The 18,177-nt window shown below is 34.2% G+C and overlaps 2 protein-coding genes across 3 annotated transcripts in view; one reads left to right on the top strand and one right to left on the bottom strand.

Moving 5' to 3' along the window:
* Positions 1-18,177, bottom strand: part of LOC127854166 (uncharacterized) — a 243,141-nt gene that overhangs the window by 173,357 nt on the left and 51,607 nt on the right. The gene's annotated exons all lie outside the window — the stretch shown is intronic.
* Positions 13,314-15,265, top strand: LOC127853026 (putative nuclease HARBI1; the record flags this gene model as incomplete). Its single annotated transcript, XM_052387152.1, has 4 exons — positions 13,314-13,412; positions 13,737-13,846; positions 14,193-14,294; positions 15,019-15,265. Coding segments are annotated over 4 exons (558 nt in total), but the record flags the coding sequence as incomplete, so codon positions are not given.

The raw sequence follows: 18,177 nt of genomic DNA, 5'->3' as shown, positions 1-18,177 counted from the left end.
GTCCGTGTATATACCGTCTTTTCCTTTTTCATTTAACATTCGAAACTCTTAAACACGAAGATTAACGCATATAAGTTTATATTCCGATTTTCTAATAACCGAAACTTAAACAAAATACGAAAACAAAATTAACTTCTTTATATCGTTTTTTGTTGTACTTATTATACAACAAAAAACGAAATTGATTTCCCTGTTCATATTTTGTTCCAATTCATATGACAAAAAATAAATGTTTGAAAATTGGAACGGGTTGTTTGATCTCGTTTACCGTTCTTGGTTTGAAAAAAACGGTACACGAAAAACGAGTGGCGTTTGCGGGATGTGCTGCTGTCTTGGGGAGGTAACTCTTTAGTGGCTTTTTGCGCGTATTTTTCTCCCTTACATAAGACTTAATCACGTATTTCCATCAGCATGACTTCCTACGTGCTTTTTTCGTGGAGGTAAAGACACGCCCGTAAGGGACAGAGACGTGGATATTTTCAGTTGTTTTTCCAGGTATTGTATTTTTCCAATTTGAAATGATCATAATCTTGACATCGAACGGTTTTCCAACGTACCGGTATTTCATGCTGATCCAACCGATTAGATAGGGCTATAATATGCCTCTTATGACACTTCTTGTTAAATTCGTTTTAATTCTAGTTTCATTGGGGAGTTCCTTACATTTTAAGAGCTGCAATACCCCGTCCCCTGAGTTCCGTATTCCTATTTGTATTACCCGTTAAACCCGCATGACAATTTAAGGACACAATAATCGACGGCGGCTGCTAAAATGTCCCTATGTTTTACTTTTAACGTCACCTTGTATAATAGAATAAATAAAAAAAATGTTTTAATCTTATGGAACGGTAAAGTGCAAGGTGTCTAATATATAATTTCCAATTCGTTCGATTAATAACAAATAAATGTTGCATTTAACAACTGCATTGTGATATGTCTAGTGATTTTAGCTTTAAAACAAGAGTTATAACCAAACACCTTATATGAAACCGCTTTGCACTTAAAGAAAATGAAATTAACTTAAATATAATTAATAAATGTGCCAATTTAATAACTTATTAAACAACATATTTAATGTTCCTGAAAGAGCGCGCAAGATATATTTAATGCTAACAAGATATATACATTCCAATGATATTATAACGCCGCTTAATATTTTTTCCTTTAAACGTTACGTTACTTAAAGAAGGCGAATATCATGCGTCACGCCTATAGAATCTACTTGCACTCGTTGAAATGTTCCGTTTAAGACCTCGGTTGTCTCCTGAAATGAAACTCGAATGCCATTATAGAAAAATGTTTACATTTGTAACAATACGTGTATGATTTGCTGAGTCAATGATATATATGAGGAGCGCGCCATCAAGCGTTCGCTTGCATGATCTGTTAAAGTACATTTATTAGTCGAAAAGTGTATTATTTTATTCGTTTTATACACATCCAGTTCATTTTAACAGTCCTTCAAAATTTGGACAAAATCTGTACACCAAACAAAAACGTTATAAAAAATAGATATATAAATTTGTAACAACGTCAGAGTTGTAGCTTATTAAATAAAATCCATTGGCATAATGTACTATACTTAGCGTTGATTTTTCTTGTATTTAAATGATGTGTTCTCGCAAAGAGTTTCAAATAATTTTATAATTGTTATAAGCAAATTTTCTTTATTCTATAAAGGGAGCACCAAATATAATCATGCTGATAAAATTTAAAAAGAACTCAGTGCGTGAACCGATAGCTTTATAACAACATAAATTAATACATTCAGGACCAGTGTCGCAGCCTACATTTGCAACTTGTTGCAAATCACTGGTTGGATGCAAGAACTGCATGGACACCTGGTACGAGAGCCCACCGCCTGCCAGTTACCCGAAGTGTATGAGCCAGGACGGCACACAACGTGCCATGACAGGGCTTTATGAGGCCGTGCATGCTCTTAGGAATAATTCACCATACTACTTGAATGTACATGTGTATATGTTTAGCAATAATGTGGATTTTTTATTTCATTTCTTAAACAGAAATGAATAGAGTGTAGTAAATAATTCGATTTTTGTTTATTACTTGAAGAGAAAGGCTACGCCGAACAAAGATATTTTATTGTGCAATGATTATTGTTATGCATGTTATTCATTAAATCAAATCCAATGACTTGAAACAAAAGCAGGCATGTATATTGGTATATAACTTTACTGTTGATCTATCCATTATTCCATTAGACGAGCCAAAAAGAGCTGTGCCAAGACTCGTCTATTCTTCCTCTATAATACATGTAATAGTGAACATTTTATTATTCAAAATAATAGTTTCAAAGGGAGGAAACTGTGCACTAAGATTAATCATGAGTTATCATCCAAATAAAGCTGCGCAGCGCCCCTCGTTTTCCGTTTTCCGTGTATCGTTTTATCAAATCAAGAACGATAAATGAGAGCAGGCGCTTTGTTTCAATTTTCAAACATTGATTTTTTTTAATTTAAATTGAAACGAAATAAGAATAGACATACACGTTTCGTGTTTTGTTTTGTAATTAGTAAAACGAAAAACGATATAAATAAGTCGGTTTGTTCTTTGCTTTTTGTATTTGTTTCGGTTATAAGAAAATCGGAATATGATCTAATATGCGTTCATTTTCGTGTTTCGTGTTGTCGAATGCAAAACGAAAAACGATAAGACGGTATGTACACGGACCGTTCAGCCATGTACTAACCTAAACCGGAAAATCAAACCTGCGCCCATTAAGAGCAACAAAAATAGCTCAGGGAAACTTTGCAAGACACATCATACAATCATGTAGAGACGTTTCAGTTGATACACTATCAACACTTCCACCATTTACACGCATTATGCCATGATCATCAACAGAGATGCCAATCACTTTCTGAGCTTCGGAACAAATTGGCACTGTTGTCTTCACATATGTCGAAAATTTAAAACCCGTCTTCAAATGCACAGCAATCTGAGTAATATTAGGCATTCCTGTACCTCAAACTAAAATACAAAATTAAATTCACACAATGCTTATTTCATGAATTTTCCTCTTTAAGTTTTATTCTGACGCCTTATATGATCATTGGTTATAAGAAAAATCAATTTTCAGCACAACAAGCACATTACATATTGACAAGTCGTTGAACTCAACTTATCGCTTGTGAAAAGAATTCACCATTTATATGGATAGCTCAGAAATTTAATATACCTATGCTCCTTCATAAGATTTATTACTTAAAGTAATGAATTTATTTTTAAAAAGTGTAATATTTGGAATAGTTTTTAATATTTATAATAACAATCACAAATATTTTTAATGATGTGCCTGTCCTGGGATTTCTAACCAAAAATCTTTTAAAAAATGTAATTTTACCAAACTATGAACACAGTGCCTTTAATAAAACAATTATAATATTAATATGTTTCATGTTCATCTGGATTAGGAAATGAGAAGACAGTTGATGAGAAAAAATACTAAAATTTGGCACCAGAAAAGTCAATAACATTGTATTTATATTTAGTTTTTACACTTACTCCATTTCTTTCTCATAAGCATCAATGTCAGCCTTGTTAGACGACGCAGTTGAGATTTTCGTGATGGCCTCCCCAGCACGCTTTCCATCTTCTTAAGATTTCTATTTGCAATAAGCGTTATGTTTAGAGTGGTTAGGAAGTTATTTATCTTCACCGGCCTGCCCAAACTGACTTTCATTGCTGAAAAGAGAATTTAAAATGATAAGAACATGAAAACGAAATAAGGCCGTAGTTACTTTATAATGACATCACAATGTATTTTCATAGAATCCATTCGTATCATCATTACATTATTAAATAACATGAATGAGCAATCAATTGGATTTAACAATACAAATGCGAAACTAAATTTGAAAACTGAATATGATGGACACCGGAATGTTTCCTTATATATTACACGATAAACAAATATTCACTGGGAATGACACTTGGATTTTAAGGGGTCTGAAAATGTGTAAGAAGTTCAAAGATAAATGGCAATTGTACAATAATTTAAACATTGATAGAAATGGCAGGTTGAAAATTGACGACATGCATACCTGTTCCAAGCTTCGTATTTACGTCAAAGCATGGCATGCCCCTGATCTTGAGATGGTGCTGCTTTCCATATGCAACACGGTTGACTTCTCTACAGTCAGTGTTTTCACAAACAACGTACAAATAACCACTGAGGCCATTTTGTAGTTCGCCAACAATGTTATATATTGTCACGGGAATGGGACAAAGATATCAAAACTGACCATACTGTAATTTGTTTAGCAAAACCTCCAGTTCAACGAGTCAATCAATTTTCTTAAAAACTCCACCCACTTCTGCTTACTCTTTTCACGCCATTTAGCAAATGCGAATAGCTTTTACGTGAGTCATTTTTACACAAATCCCCATCGAAGAGCTCGGTAAATGAAAAATTGTTATCGAACACAACGTTGTCTATCGGTGTTTGCTTCTTTTTCGATTTTGCAAATCGCTCGCTTTTATTTCGCACTTTCGTTTTGCTAAAAAAATGTCAACAACCGTGACGTCATGAACACAAATATTTTATGAAACGAATTAATTTAACTTATATTTGTATTGTATAGTTATTAAATCTTAAAGAGATAAACAAATTTAGCTCTAATATAAAAAAATACAAATTTATTTCGTGTATTTAATATAATTTCCGAACTTTACCGTATATATCGCTTATAGCCGACACGCTTTCCGAATACGGCGATATCGACCGACTATTCCCGATCTCACTAGGCACCTACTGCCTTAATGAGTGACTGTAGTGTAACGGTTGTCAATAAAGCAATAAACTGTGTAATCGCTGTCGTCTTGTAAAATTGAAGAAATAACGCGTTAACCAAAACTCGAACAGCAAAAGTCTGCGCTATTGTTAGGAAAACCACAAAATGAATATATTTTGATTATGGTTTGTTTTTATACAAAACAAGAAAGTTTCGCGTATTACCCCACTCCCTGTGATTTTTCCCCTGTGATCAGTTATTAATTAAACAATTAGCTTTGCATTATTGGCAATAAATGATGTAATAAATGTAATAAGCACAAATTCAATACTTATTTACACTAATTTACACACCAATTCACCACTTTGCAAGATATTCTTACAACAAAAATATATATATTGATCCATAAAATAACTTCTCCTCCCATGGGCGAAAAAAAAACGCATCACATACTAGTCGCCGCACACAAGTGCGACGCCAATTATTACGGGGGTCCCTGGGTGCAGAATATTGACTTAATTTTGACTTGAATTGAAGGTTTTACATTTAATTACATAAGGATTGGATGATGTATATTAAGACTAGACATGTTAAACATCTTGGAAAAAAAGCAAAAAGCAATAAGTCCATTTGATATTTTGAAGGAAACAATATTTTCGGTGTTGAGTTTTAATAATATAATTATGATTTAATAAAAATAGTTTTTTTCATGAGAAGATAAAGCTATTTGAATCTTGTGCTAATTTGACCTACTTAGCGACTTAATACGAAAACATATTTTTAGCTGCCCCTCGCCCTTTTGGCCATGTCTTCCAACGACCCGGCACCATCTTTAAACTCTGCCAAGATATAATTTGATCATGTTCTGACAATATTTCATGTCGATTGGATAACAAATGTAACTTTATTTCGTTTATAAGGTTTCACTTTAGCCTTATAAGGAAAACTACCCCGCCTCTTAACTGCCATGTTTTAAAAAGAATCAGAATCATTTTTCAAACAGTGACTTCTAAAAAGTTAACAAGGTGTCAAGATTTCCTATTAACAAATTTTTGACCGAGGTTCATAAATAGTGGATTAACACATGTTACTTATGTATCTTCCAGAGTATTAACAAGCTTTCTATTTTATTTGACCTCGTGACCTTAATCTAGTTAATTAATCTCGTGTGACCCAGTTTCAATATCGACCAAGAAAGCAATGAGACTAGTGTTCTGACCAAGTTTAATGGAAAAAAACAAACATAGTCAATACAAAATACATTATTTGATTTTGTCAAACGAAACAAAAATACATATAAATAGTGCAACTACTTTACAAAAAGAGGATCATGGGCCCAAAGGTGATCAACTAAGACTCAATGGAATTAAACTATTCTCAGAAGATGCAGTTCATAATAAGAAAAGTACTTTATGAAACACAACTAATTTATATGTACATTTTGTTTAATTTCGGTGATATGATCAGATGTTTTGACCAAGTTTCATAATGATCGGGGTAAACAGGTGACTCCTGTTAACAAGACTTTACTAAAGCTATACAAGGAAAGGAAAATTGCCTCACCCTATGGCGGCAAAATTGTTCAACGGGAGATACCATAAGAACAAGAGTACTGAAAACGTGTCGAAAAGATCGATTAAAGAATGCGACTTCCAAAGTGTAAACAACTTTTAATTTATTTTACCCAATCACCCAACTTTAAAACCTAACATAACGCAGTTTCTATCAGTTTCCATTTCATCCGAGCTTTCATTTTGACAAATGTTCGGTTTAAGTTTCATGAAGACAAATGTGGCCTATAGTGTTAACAACGGTTTACTTTAGCCATACAAGGACAACTATCGCGCCCCTGGATTAAACAAGTTTTCTTACTCGGCCGATATATCAAAACAACACATTTAATGTCCACGTTTTTAAAAAGATTAGACTTAAATGTGACTTCTAGGGTGTGAACAATGTTGCATTATAACCATATAGGGAAAACTGCACCATTTTGTTTTGTTAATAAACCGGAGGCATTTTTTGAACCCGGCTTATATATCATCTGAACAAATGTTCGGACTAAGTTTTATAAATATTTGACTAAATATGTGACTTCTAGAATTTTTACAGAGCTTTGCTAAAGCCATACACGTTTGACTGCCCCATCACTTGCGGCAATATTTTTCTATGGGGCCGGAATATTATTTCGAACTCAACAGATTTAGAAAAAATTGAAGCAATTGTTTTACCAAGTGTTAAAACACAGAAAATGCGACTTATAGTGTCAATAATTTTTATTTAACCTAGTGACCCAGTTTGTTTACCTCTTTTGACACTGTTTTAAACTCAGCCTACATTTTATAAGGGATAATGTTCTGATCACTTTTCATGAAGATTGGAAATAAAAGAGGCCAATAGAGCGTTAACAAGTTTTCACTATAGCTGTATAAGAAAAAATGCCCCGCTCCATGGCGGCCATTTTTCAACGAGCCGGTCCCATGTTCCATCTCAGCCGATATATCATTAGAAAAAACAGCCTGACAAAGTTACGTGAACACGGTGCCTATACCACGTGACTTTTTAAGATCTTTGTTGGGAGAATAAAGCGCGAACCAGTTAACATTTGGAATGATGTCTTTTTTAATATTTCACCATTTTAAATGGGATAAAGTGGAGAGCCCGCTCATTCGTGAGAGTTTTCTATCGGAATTATGATCTTTTTTAACACATAAATATTGTTTCAGTAAAGTGCAACCTCGCGTTTGTAATATGAAGTCCTCACACTGATCCGACATTTTTCTAACCGTTCAAACGCGAAAAAATACTTATCTGTTTAAAACAAATAGACAGTGAAAAGACAGTAGCTCTTTATATCATGAGTGCCTTTGTATAATTCTGTTCCGGTTATGCACATAGACCCTTTTTACATTCCCGATGTCTAGCTCTGTGTGAGTTGCCTTCCTTGATGTAACGAATCGAAAATGAGGCTGACGATGGTGAAGGGATTGCGATTGCTTAGTAGATATTATAGTGTTAGAAAGATAAAATGCTGAACAAGAGTTACGCGGTCGGAGACAATGTCCCTAAAACAAGGCTTTGAACTCGTGATCCCAATTGACATGACGCCTGGACGATGATCGCTCCGCCCATTTAATCACGTGGTTTAGCGATTAGCAAACCTAGACAAGCTAACACCAAAATGGCTTCTTTGCCTATAGATTGCATATAGATTTACGCGATATTCCGGATGATTTTTATGGACTTTTTCACACCATATAACACTTGTAAAGGGGGTTTGAGTCATTTAGTTTTTATGCAATTGCAAACATTTACGTTTATAGAGAACATCAGGGCCCGGTTGCTCAAAGCATCGTTAAGATAACATTACCGTTAAGCTTTACCTCTGTTAAGTACCCTAACGCAGCGTAATTTAATCAGCCGTTAACTTCATGCTGCTCAACAAGTTTTAACGCTAGCGTTAGTTAACGCAACGTTAAGACTTTAACGTCCATGTTAAATCCCACAATCCATTCCGAAATTTCCACTTCCTGTTCCAGTTATCCAATTCCAAAATGGCATCAACAGCAGACACATCTTCACCTGAATTAAAAAGAAAGAAAAGAAATATTAACTTCATCAGTTCAGAAATCTTAAAACTGGAAGAGCTTGTAAAGGATGAGAACACTTTTTTAATACTAGCAAATAAATTTTCCAACACTTTGAACAATAAACTGAAAAAAGATATGTGTGCAAAAATAGCAGAAGAGATCTCTGCTCAAGGAGTAGCATTAAGATCTGCAGACGAATGCAGCAATAAGTGGCAAAACTTGAAGCGAGAAAGTAAAGCTGCAGTCACGAGTGAAAAATTAGAAAGGCGTAAAACTGGCGGAGGGACCCTGACAGCTGTGGCCGATGACAAGAAAGTTCGCATTGCCGAACTGTATAAAGATTCGGCATCTTTTAATGGGATTCCTGTAGGAATGGACAGCGATGAAGCTGGTTTGTTTTTAAAATAATTTGTTTTTAATTAAAAGCAACAACTAATAGCAAGTAACATTTCTGTAAACCATGAACTGTCAACAGCCGTCTGCTTTGATAAACAGCTATTTATAGTATCAGGGATTTTCCCAATTGCCATACATTATTTAATCCAATAATCATTCTATTTTTATCCACGTGACATCTCAAAATGCATAAGAAAATTAAGGAATCATAATCAAACAATAACACTCATCAATACATATGGAATCATGTCCATAAGTATCCAATTTAGCACATTAACCCTGTTAAAACACATGGCTTTCCGCCATTTATGGGTACAGTATTTTCTTAGTCTCTTCTGTTGTGGGCTATATAGGTTACACACAATACTGATGTTGTTTGTTTACAGATGGTCGTCACTTTCTCTCCAACATGCCAGTTGCGTCGGCTGAGGGATCCCCAAATCAATAAAAATCAACGGAGCAGTTAAGGTATATGAAATAATGTTTCTAAGATAAAATAATAGTAAAACAAGTACAACTATCAATGGAGCAAAGTATAAATATTAAATTTATATATTCATATATATAGCTACTTCCTCCAAAATTTCTACTACAATAAATCAATACATATTTCTTCTACTATTAATTGTAATTTGTACCAATAATATTACTATTAGTAGTTTCTGTTAATTCTAGCATTTACTTATACTAATATAATTGACTAATACTAGTAGTTTTGACTAAACTCTTATAGTTAATGGAACTAAAAGAAGTTACTACTATAATGGCTAGTTACTGAAGTAGCCATCGTCGCTGCAACACCAACCACACCAATACTACTATCAATAATACTATTATTATTTGTGATAATTGTATTATGTACTATTTAATGATCAAATGCTGTAAGAAAACTGTATTTAAAATATATGTAACTACATAATCTTCATCATACAAGTTGCTAGTGTTTATTGCATATATAATTGTTCTTACTTCAGTGAGTGTTGTAATAAAGAGCATGTTAAGAAACAAAAGAAGTTCGCAACCAAATCAGATGAACTTCATTACTGGCAAATACAATATTTCAAGGGGGAGGTGAAACAACAGGAACGGGAGGTAAGAATGTGATAACAATGTGACATTATGTATTCTATATTATTATTCATATATCATACTTACATAAATAAAATAAATTCATCAACACTAATTATTTGTATAAACAAAGGTATTTATTTATGACAATTTATTGACTCAGATATCAAATGACATACTAAGCAAAATACAACATATTAAAAATGATATGTACTCTGGTAATTAATGTAACACTTGAATAACACGGAAATTTAAAAAACAAATATAAATAATATTAAGTACAGATATGTAATAGCATTTTTTGTTTTTAAACATTATTTCAATCGTAATAAAAAATAACATGAAAAAACAATTGCTTCCATATGATTAAGTTGCATTTACAGTATTATGCGCAAATAACAGTTCTGGAAACCTGGCCCCGATTTTTCGAAAATTCTTAAGTCAAATTATTTTAGTTAAGCTGGTAAAAACGAGCTTAAGTTGATCGCTTAAATTAGTCCGATTTCACGAACAAATTTACGGAATTAACTTATTAGCTTAAGAACGTTATTTTAAACCAAGTACTTAGCAGGCCTAAGTCTGTTATTGCGGCTTAAATATGGCGGAGATACGGCGTCGTATTCGTCAGTTGCGAAGAGTTGTCAGGATAGAGAGAGTGTTTCAAGATAGGTTGAATCCGCTTGAAGTACTGTCGGACGAAGAGATTTTTCGGCGGTATCGCTTCCGTAGTAGAACAATAATGGACATTGTTGAAGTGCTGTTCCCCTTCTTAGAGAGGCCGACGAAGCGCTCGTCACCTCTCCCACCACTTTTGAGCGTTTAAGTAACGCTTTATTTTTTGGCCTCCGGAGCCCACTATGTGGTGATAGGGGACGTTCATGGAGTTTCGGCGCCCTCTATATGCAGATCCGTCAATTGCGTTGTGAAACTGCTGGCGCGAATGGGCGTGCATCGGATAAAATTTCCAAGATTACTTGGCGACACGAAGGCCAAGTTTTATTCCATTGCAGGTATATTATGATAGCTATCATTCTTTTTCTACTTACAATTTTCTGCATAAAATATTGGTGATTTTTAACCTTCATTTTGCTTGTTATTTTCGAGACTAAGGGCGAACAACCAGTTGTCCCCCATTCAGGTAGGTATCGGGTAAAAAGTAAACAAACCAAACGCAAACAAGTTCTGCATCTCAGATCTCTGAAATCGTAATATGTACTGTTCATTTGTACGTATACAATTTTTTTATCGACTGATATACTTATAGCTCTTATTTGTGTACATTAGTATATTAATGCTGTATTGCCATATAATTTTGCGACCAAGAACTTTTCATCAATAAAAGATTAGCTGCAATATACACTGATAATAGCTATTAAAACTGTGCCTGTTGCATTATTCAATTGATGCCCAACATTTATTACGTTTCTTTAAGGTATTTCATTCAAACATCTCATTAATGTGGGTTTATTTTAAATATTGATTGATATTCTTTTGTCACTGTCACACTTGACTGTCAGTTTCTGGAAACATTTGTTTTAGCAGCAATTTCATACCAGTTAAGAGTATATTCTATTCTGTAATATTTTTTATTTACTGAAGAAAATACCAGAAACAAGAATAAACAATGTAAACACAACATAGAAAAATATCAGTTTTTGTCTTCATAGTTAAGGTTCATGTAGAGGCTTCATTTTGAAAAATGTGGGACCCCTAGCATTGAACTCAAATTTTACTAAAGGAAGAGTGCCACATTGATAATGTATACATATATGCTTTAATGGATGTTTTTCCTTCAAACTGCTACCAATTTTGTACATCAACGTATAATAACATCCACAAAATCAATCAAAATACAAAGAGATTTTAACACTAAAATATACATTATTTTCAAAAATCTGAATCATGTTTATTCCACGTATTTCGGCGGAAAATTATATAACTAGTGAATGATATCGACATTGACGAGGGCAAGTTACGCTTAAATAGTAAAAAAAGTTTGCATATCTAGAAATATCAAAACTCGAACACATGTCATTTCATCACCATGGGGGCAGCCATTTTTAAATTAATAAAATAGAAAGAAACATGCTAAAAACTCACTCATCGCCTAATTGACATTCCATACGGTTGACGATGACAAATGCATTGGATTGTAATCTTTCCGTTGATGTTTGCAAACTGCACGATCAGACCTCATTAACACTCAAAAGAATAACTATGTAAGAAGCATTTTACCAATGTTTACAATCGTTGTCGAATCACATATACTTTATTATTGCGCATAAAATAGTACGCTTACAGACTGACAGAAAGATCTAGATTACTCCGTTCAATTCATCACGGTATACTATTCTATTGATAATATATAATAATACATCGCTTTAACAATCTAAAAGTAGTAATAATTCTTTTAAACGGAGTTTTTAATAACGAAAGTGAAAACAACGGAAGTTGGTTGGATATTCTGTGAGATGAACTTCGGCTCCAGAAAAACAATACAAATTAACTAAAAAGACGTGTGGGGGACAATTTTCAGCTGGAAACTATTTCAAATAGGGTAAGTGATGATATCTCTACGCGGTCATTTCTGTTGTTTAGTGCGATCTCTTGCTGATTAATGTTAATAGTTGTTTTACAAGTTGCCACCAAACTGTCAAAATAAGCATGTGTTATCTCAGGTATGTGTATACACATACCCGGTTTTCTCACCACTGCACGTGGTTTCGACCGATTTGTTTTGCACGTTTTTCTACGGATCACAGCGATGGCCACGCTTTCAAATGGGTAGAAGGAATCGAAATATAAAATCAATCGTTTTGCCAATTTCTTTATATTCCTTTACAATTTTATATGTCGTCTGCAATCTATTTCAGTTTGAGATGGTTTAAAATTTGCAATTTGGTTGAGAGGTAAATAACAAAATTGTTAAGCCTTTGAAATAGAATTGTGACTCTTATTATCCACCATACCTGGATTGTTAGAAAGTAGTTACGTTTTAGTTATTTTTAGAACTATGTTTAGGATATTTATCCATAAAAGGCAGTTTAATAAAAACTCATTTGTTGTTTTATGACAATAATTTTCTGTGAAATGTTGCTAACTTGACATTGTATATGTATATAGCTTTGTATTTATTCAACTTAAGGTAGTGCATATCATTCCTAACTTTAGATTGAGATTTTGTAAATTAGTGTAAAAAAGAATTGGTTTTAAACCAAAATACGAATAAAGCACACAAATATTGAATGTTAAAAATGTGTTTATGTTATTCTATCCGTCTTTAGCTTTAAAATGATATATAGTTTGACCATATTGTACCACATTCAATGAAGAAAAACCAAAGCGAATTTTTAATGAATTTTATCCCCCCCATGAACCTTAAAACAGACAAATATCAATTTTATGTCGCACACATTTCCCTTTAAACAACCGAAAAGCATAAATTAAATTATTTTTATTTTGTTGTTGAACGTTCTATGTTAATTTACTCGGGTTTCCAAATGTTATTGGTGTCATAGACTGCACCCATGTGAAAGTTCTGGCACCAAGAGAATACGAGGCTGACTTCGTAAATCGCAAAGGCTACCACTCACTCAATGTACAGGTAAATTATGTGAAATGTGTTTATTATTGTAAAACATCAAACATTCGCTTTTTATTGCATTATTTTAGAGTCTATGCTTTCAAACATAATGGAAAACTAATAAATTGGCTATGCAAATTAACAATGTGCAAAATGTGCTTAATAAACACATCCTTTTTTTTCCATTTAATTTACATAATGAGGGTACTTCTGCAGTGCAATGTTACTATGGATTTTGTAAAAATTTTAGATGGCCCAGTTTGAATCGCATAAGAAAATGTGTGAATATCAACATTTTGAACACAGATGCGAACTTCTGTATGATGCTACAATTGCTGCTTTCAGATGGTGTGCGATTCTGGCTATCGTTTTTTGAACGTGGTGGCAAAGTGGCCAGGAAGTGTGCATGATGCCAGGATATTTAGAAATTCCTTACTTTGTCAGCATGTAGAAAACGGTTAAGTTTTGTTTATAATGCAAATATTGTTGTAATACAATACAGTTATTACCATATAAAGTTTTAGTTAATCCATATTGAAAAATTATATATTTTTGAATAATTTAATTGACCTTGACAGAGTTTCTTAATAACTACACTGTCCATTCATTCGGCCGTTCTTTAATGCACCTTCATATTTTTGCATATTTTAAGGGTCATGTACTAAGAAGCTGCCTTTGTTTATGACCAAATAGAGAAAAAAAGGTTCTTGAGAATGTTGCTTATATACACTGAATACCGAATACTTAATTAATAATGCTTAGTTGTGTATCATATGCAATTTGCTTGATGTAATTTAACATTGATGTATTCATTGATGGATATATCTTGGGTGACAGTGGGTACCCCAGTAGACGTTATCTGATGACCCCTTACTTACAAACAAGGAACAGGGCACAGGAAAGGTAAACCCCAAAATCAATCACTTGTTTGTGAGAAATTACACATTTCTTGAATTGTCTATTGTGGGTGTGCATATCGAGATACTCAGGTGCATGTAATTCATAAATATTTTACTACTTCTACGATTTTACAGCGCCCGCGAATGTTGTCTTTGGGACAAATTTATGTCATTAATAAAATATATATTTTTCAGAATAATATTAACAAAAAAGATTTTGTATTAAGAAATCAAAGTTAAAAAATCATTACTTGTTTACCAACATGACTCCAACATATAAACACGAGCAGACAAATGTATCAAGATCATCTTATAAATGAACCCATCCCACATTATACCCCCCTCTCAACCTCCACCTCCCCCAAAAAAAATTGTTTCCTTTTTTTATTTTTTAAAGATATAAGGGTATGGGGAAGTAGTACCGGTGGGAAACTTGACCCATTCAGCCTAAGTACCAGTTCATAGATTGTTAGAGATTGTCCCGAACCTCTCGCTAAATTTGAAAGAGGACCTGATCCATGCTGCCTTTACCTTTATCAATGAAAATCAGCAAGGTATGCCGATTGAGAAAATTTAGCTAACTCAATCGGACTATCTCTGATTTTTTCGGAGGTCGCCATTGTGAAGAATTTTTCATGGTATGGTAACTAAGACGAGCAGTTTCGTTGAAGCAGCATTGCAAAAATCATATCATGCAATCATTATAATAACATTTAATGTTATTTCAGATACAACCGATCACTACTGAGGACCAGGGTTATTGTGGAGCAGGCATTTGGCGTTTTGAAACGTCGCTTTGCTTGCTTGGCGTATGGCCTGCGATGCCACCCTGGAAGATGCTGTAGCATTATCATTGCTACTGTATTCTTACACAATTATGGACTTGACTGTGGTGACATCTTGGAACCCAATCAGGATATGGATGTGAATCAACCCCCCAACATTGCTAATCAAGAAAACAACAATGGAATTTAATACAGGGATATATTTGCTGAACGTTATTTTTCTTAAAAGTTTTCCTTGCATGTATATACATATGTGTCGTGTTCTAAAAAAAACTGGGCATAATGCATGTACATAAAGTGTTGTCCCAGATTAGCCTGTACAGTCGGCACAGTCTAATCAGGGACGACACTTTCCGCTTCTATGACATTTTTGTTAAAAAAAATCTCTTCTTAGCAAAAATCCAATTTAGGCGGAAAGTGTTGTCCCTGATTAGCTGCCTGTGTCGACTGCACACGCTAATCTGGGACAATACTTTACGCATATGCATTATGCCCTGTTTTCTCAGAACGCAACTCATATACAGACAAGAAATGTTTATGAAACAGGTATGCCCCCCCTAAATGCTATAATATCAACACAACTATATAAAATAACTGTTAAATACATATTGCTTTGTATGAAAAACATAACATTAACCCTTTCCCACTTGGAAGCAAAGTGAAAATTGCTATGAGCAAACAGCATAAATCCAGAACAGCCTGCATGTAACACGCTGTCTGTTCAGGTTTTATGCTGTTGGCTGCTCGTCTGTATCTTGGGGTTGGAAGTGTGGCCTGTAAAAGTTGAATTTATTGAGAAAAGTCTTTAATTAAATTAAACTTTCTAAGGACTTCAAATCCGTCAAAATACGTATCTAAGTGATAAAGGGTTAAAAAAACAATGTCAAGATATTATGGCAAGAAATTATCTATTTGTTTCAATATAAGTGTTATGTTAAGTTCATGTATTTCCTTTTCTTGGACAATTTTATTTTCATATTAAATCTGCTTTGCCTCCCAGGCTCTAATCTCGCTGGTAATTCGCCGGCTTTCAAGATCGTACAACTCTTCCTCCACATCAACCTTCCGTTTCTTCATTGATTTCTTGTCTGCATGATAATAAAACACAATATATTATAGTATTTGCTTTGTGATAGTTCATGCTTTAAAAGGAATATCCTGATTGGATTCCAAGATGTCGCCACAGTCAAGTCCATAATTGTGTAATTACATGTATACAGTAGCAATTATAATGCTACCTTTTTTTAGCTTACTTGATTTCTCAGGTGAGCTTTTGTGATCGATCTTTGTTCGTCGTCTGTCGTCCACATTTGGTTTGAAAACACTAGACGCCACATTTCTTGTCCGATCTTCATGAAACTTGGTCAGAAGATTTGTCCGTATGATACTTTGATTGAGTTCGAAACTGGGTCATGCTGGGTCAAAAACTAGGTCAGTAGGTCAAACTAAGAAAAACCTTTTACACACTGTAGAAGTCACATTTCATGCACAATCTTCATGAAACTTTGTCAAAATGTTTGTCTTAATGACATATTGGTTGAAAAATATGGCTGGCAGGGGTGGGGGTTGGCGCATTTTCGCCAGGGGAGTGGGACAGTTTTCATTATATGAGTATAGAGAAACCTTGTGAACTGTCTAGAAGTGATATCGTGAAACTAAGTCAAAACTTTGGTTTTATTGATATCTCAGACAAGTTGCAAGGTCTCAGTTTGGTGCAAAAAAACATACTTTTTAGCTCACCTGATTGCTCAGGTGAGGTTTTGTGGTTGGTCGTTGTCAGTCATATGTCCGTCCGGCCACATTTGGTTTTTAAACACTCTTGCATTCACATTTCCCAAGCATTCTTAATCGAAGCTAAATGGCTACAAGATCTGAGTCAAGTTTGATAATGAGCAAAATCGCAAAATAAATGACATAATTATTGCCCTTAGATTGTCAATGATGAAACTTGACCAGGATGTTTTTCTTGATGATATCATTGCAAAGTATGACATTGGTTCATGTGGGATCAAAACCTTGGTCACAAGGTTCAAATTTTTCAAAAACCTTTAAAAAAGGGTGAGCGAACTAGCGCCATCTTGGTCCTCTTGTTTTTAAACAACGTCTGTTTTGATTATTGTGATTTCTTATGAAAAGCGTGTTAACAATTACGTAACCTTTAATAATACATGTATTGTTTTAATTAGTATTTAAGTGGCTTATAATCACCCCTGTTTTTCTCTGGTGTCACTCCTGTTGAAACTTCCGACTCCAAGAGTATCTCGTATTTGTTAGAAAATTATTGATATTGAAAGAAACATATTTCTACAATTGATAAACCATATTTAATGTATTTTTCCACAGAAATAAAATAAGGGAAATTTACAAAGTGTTATATTTTGCACAGTTGTCCATGTTTACGAAACTTCATCACACTAACTTGCCTTTATTACAACGGAAGAAAGACATAGTTTATCCAGCTTTGTGAACTTACATTACATTCCCGATCGATATGCCACTGGAACATGGTTCCGTGGTGACAGCTGCAGGTGGGGAGCATTTCTGCACGCTGCAGGTGGCTGTTGAAGAGGACGGTTGACCCTCTTTTGGCGGCCTGTTCTCCTTCTCGAATGTGCCTACATAATCACACAGTGATTCATAAGATTAAAACAAGCAACTGTTATAAGTTATTATTACAAAAATTCTTCACAATCAAGCCAGTTTTCTTAAGTTGTAGATTAATGGAATACAATTCCAGTGATCGCTTGTTCTATCCTCGGTTTTTGCCAGGCCCGATTTATGCCAAGCCATTGATTCTCGCTCGCTCTAGCTCATAACCCGGTAGACAATTTATTGACTGAATTACAGTTGCTGGGTGCACAGGGACATTTGATGTAAATGATGCCCGATTGTACAATAATTTACATTTGTAAACATTTAACTGAAATATCACACAAACGCTATGCAAATTACTTACTTTCCATACCCCCCGGTATTCCGTCCAGTTGGTGGGGATTTCGATCGCGAAGAATACCGGCCACGATCTCTTCTTCAATGGAGAAGTCCACCCTTCCATGGCCAGTTGATCTGGAATCGTCGACTTTACTACGCACTGAAATGAGA

Source organism: Dreissena polymorpha, chromosome 12 (genome assembly GCF_020536995.1).
Source record: "Dreissena polymorpha isolate Duluth1 chromosome 12, UMN_Dpol_1.0, whole genome shotgun sequence".
NCBI lineage: Eukaryota > Metazoa > Mollusca > Bivalvia > Myida > Dreissenidae > Dreissena > Dreissena polymorpha.
Note: the sequence above shows the minus strand (reverse complement) of the source record. Positions and strands in the feature narration are given on the sequence as shown.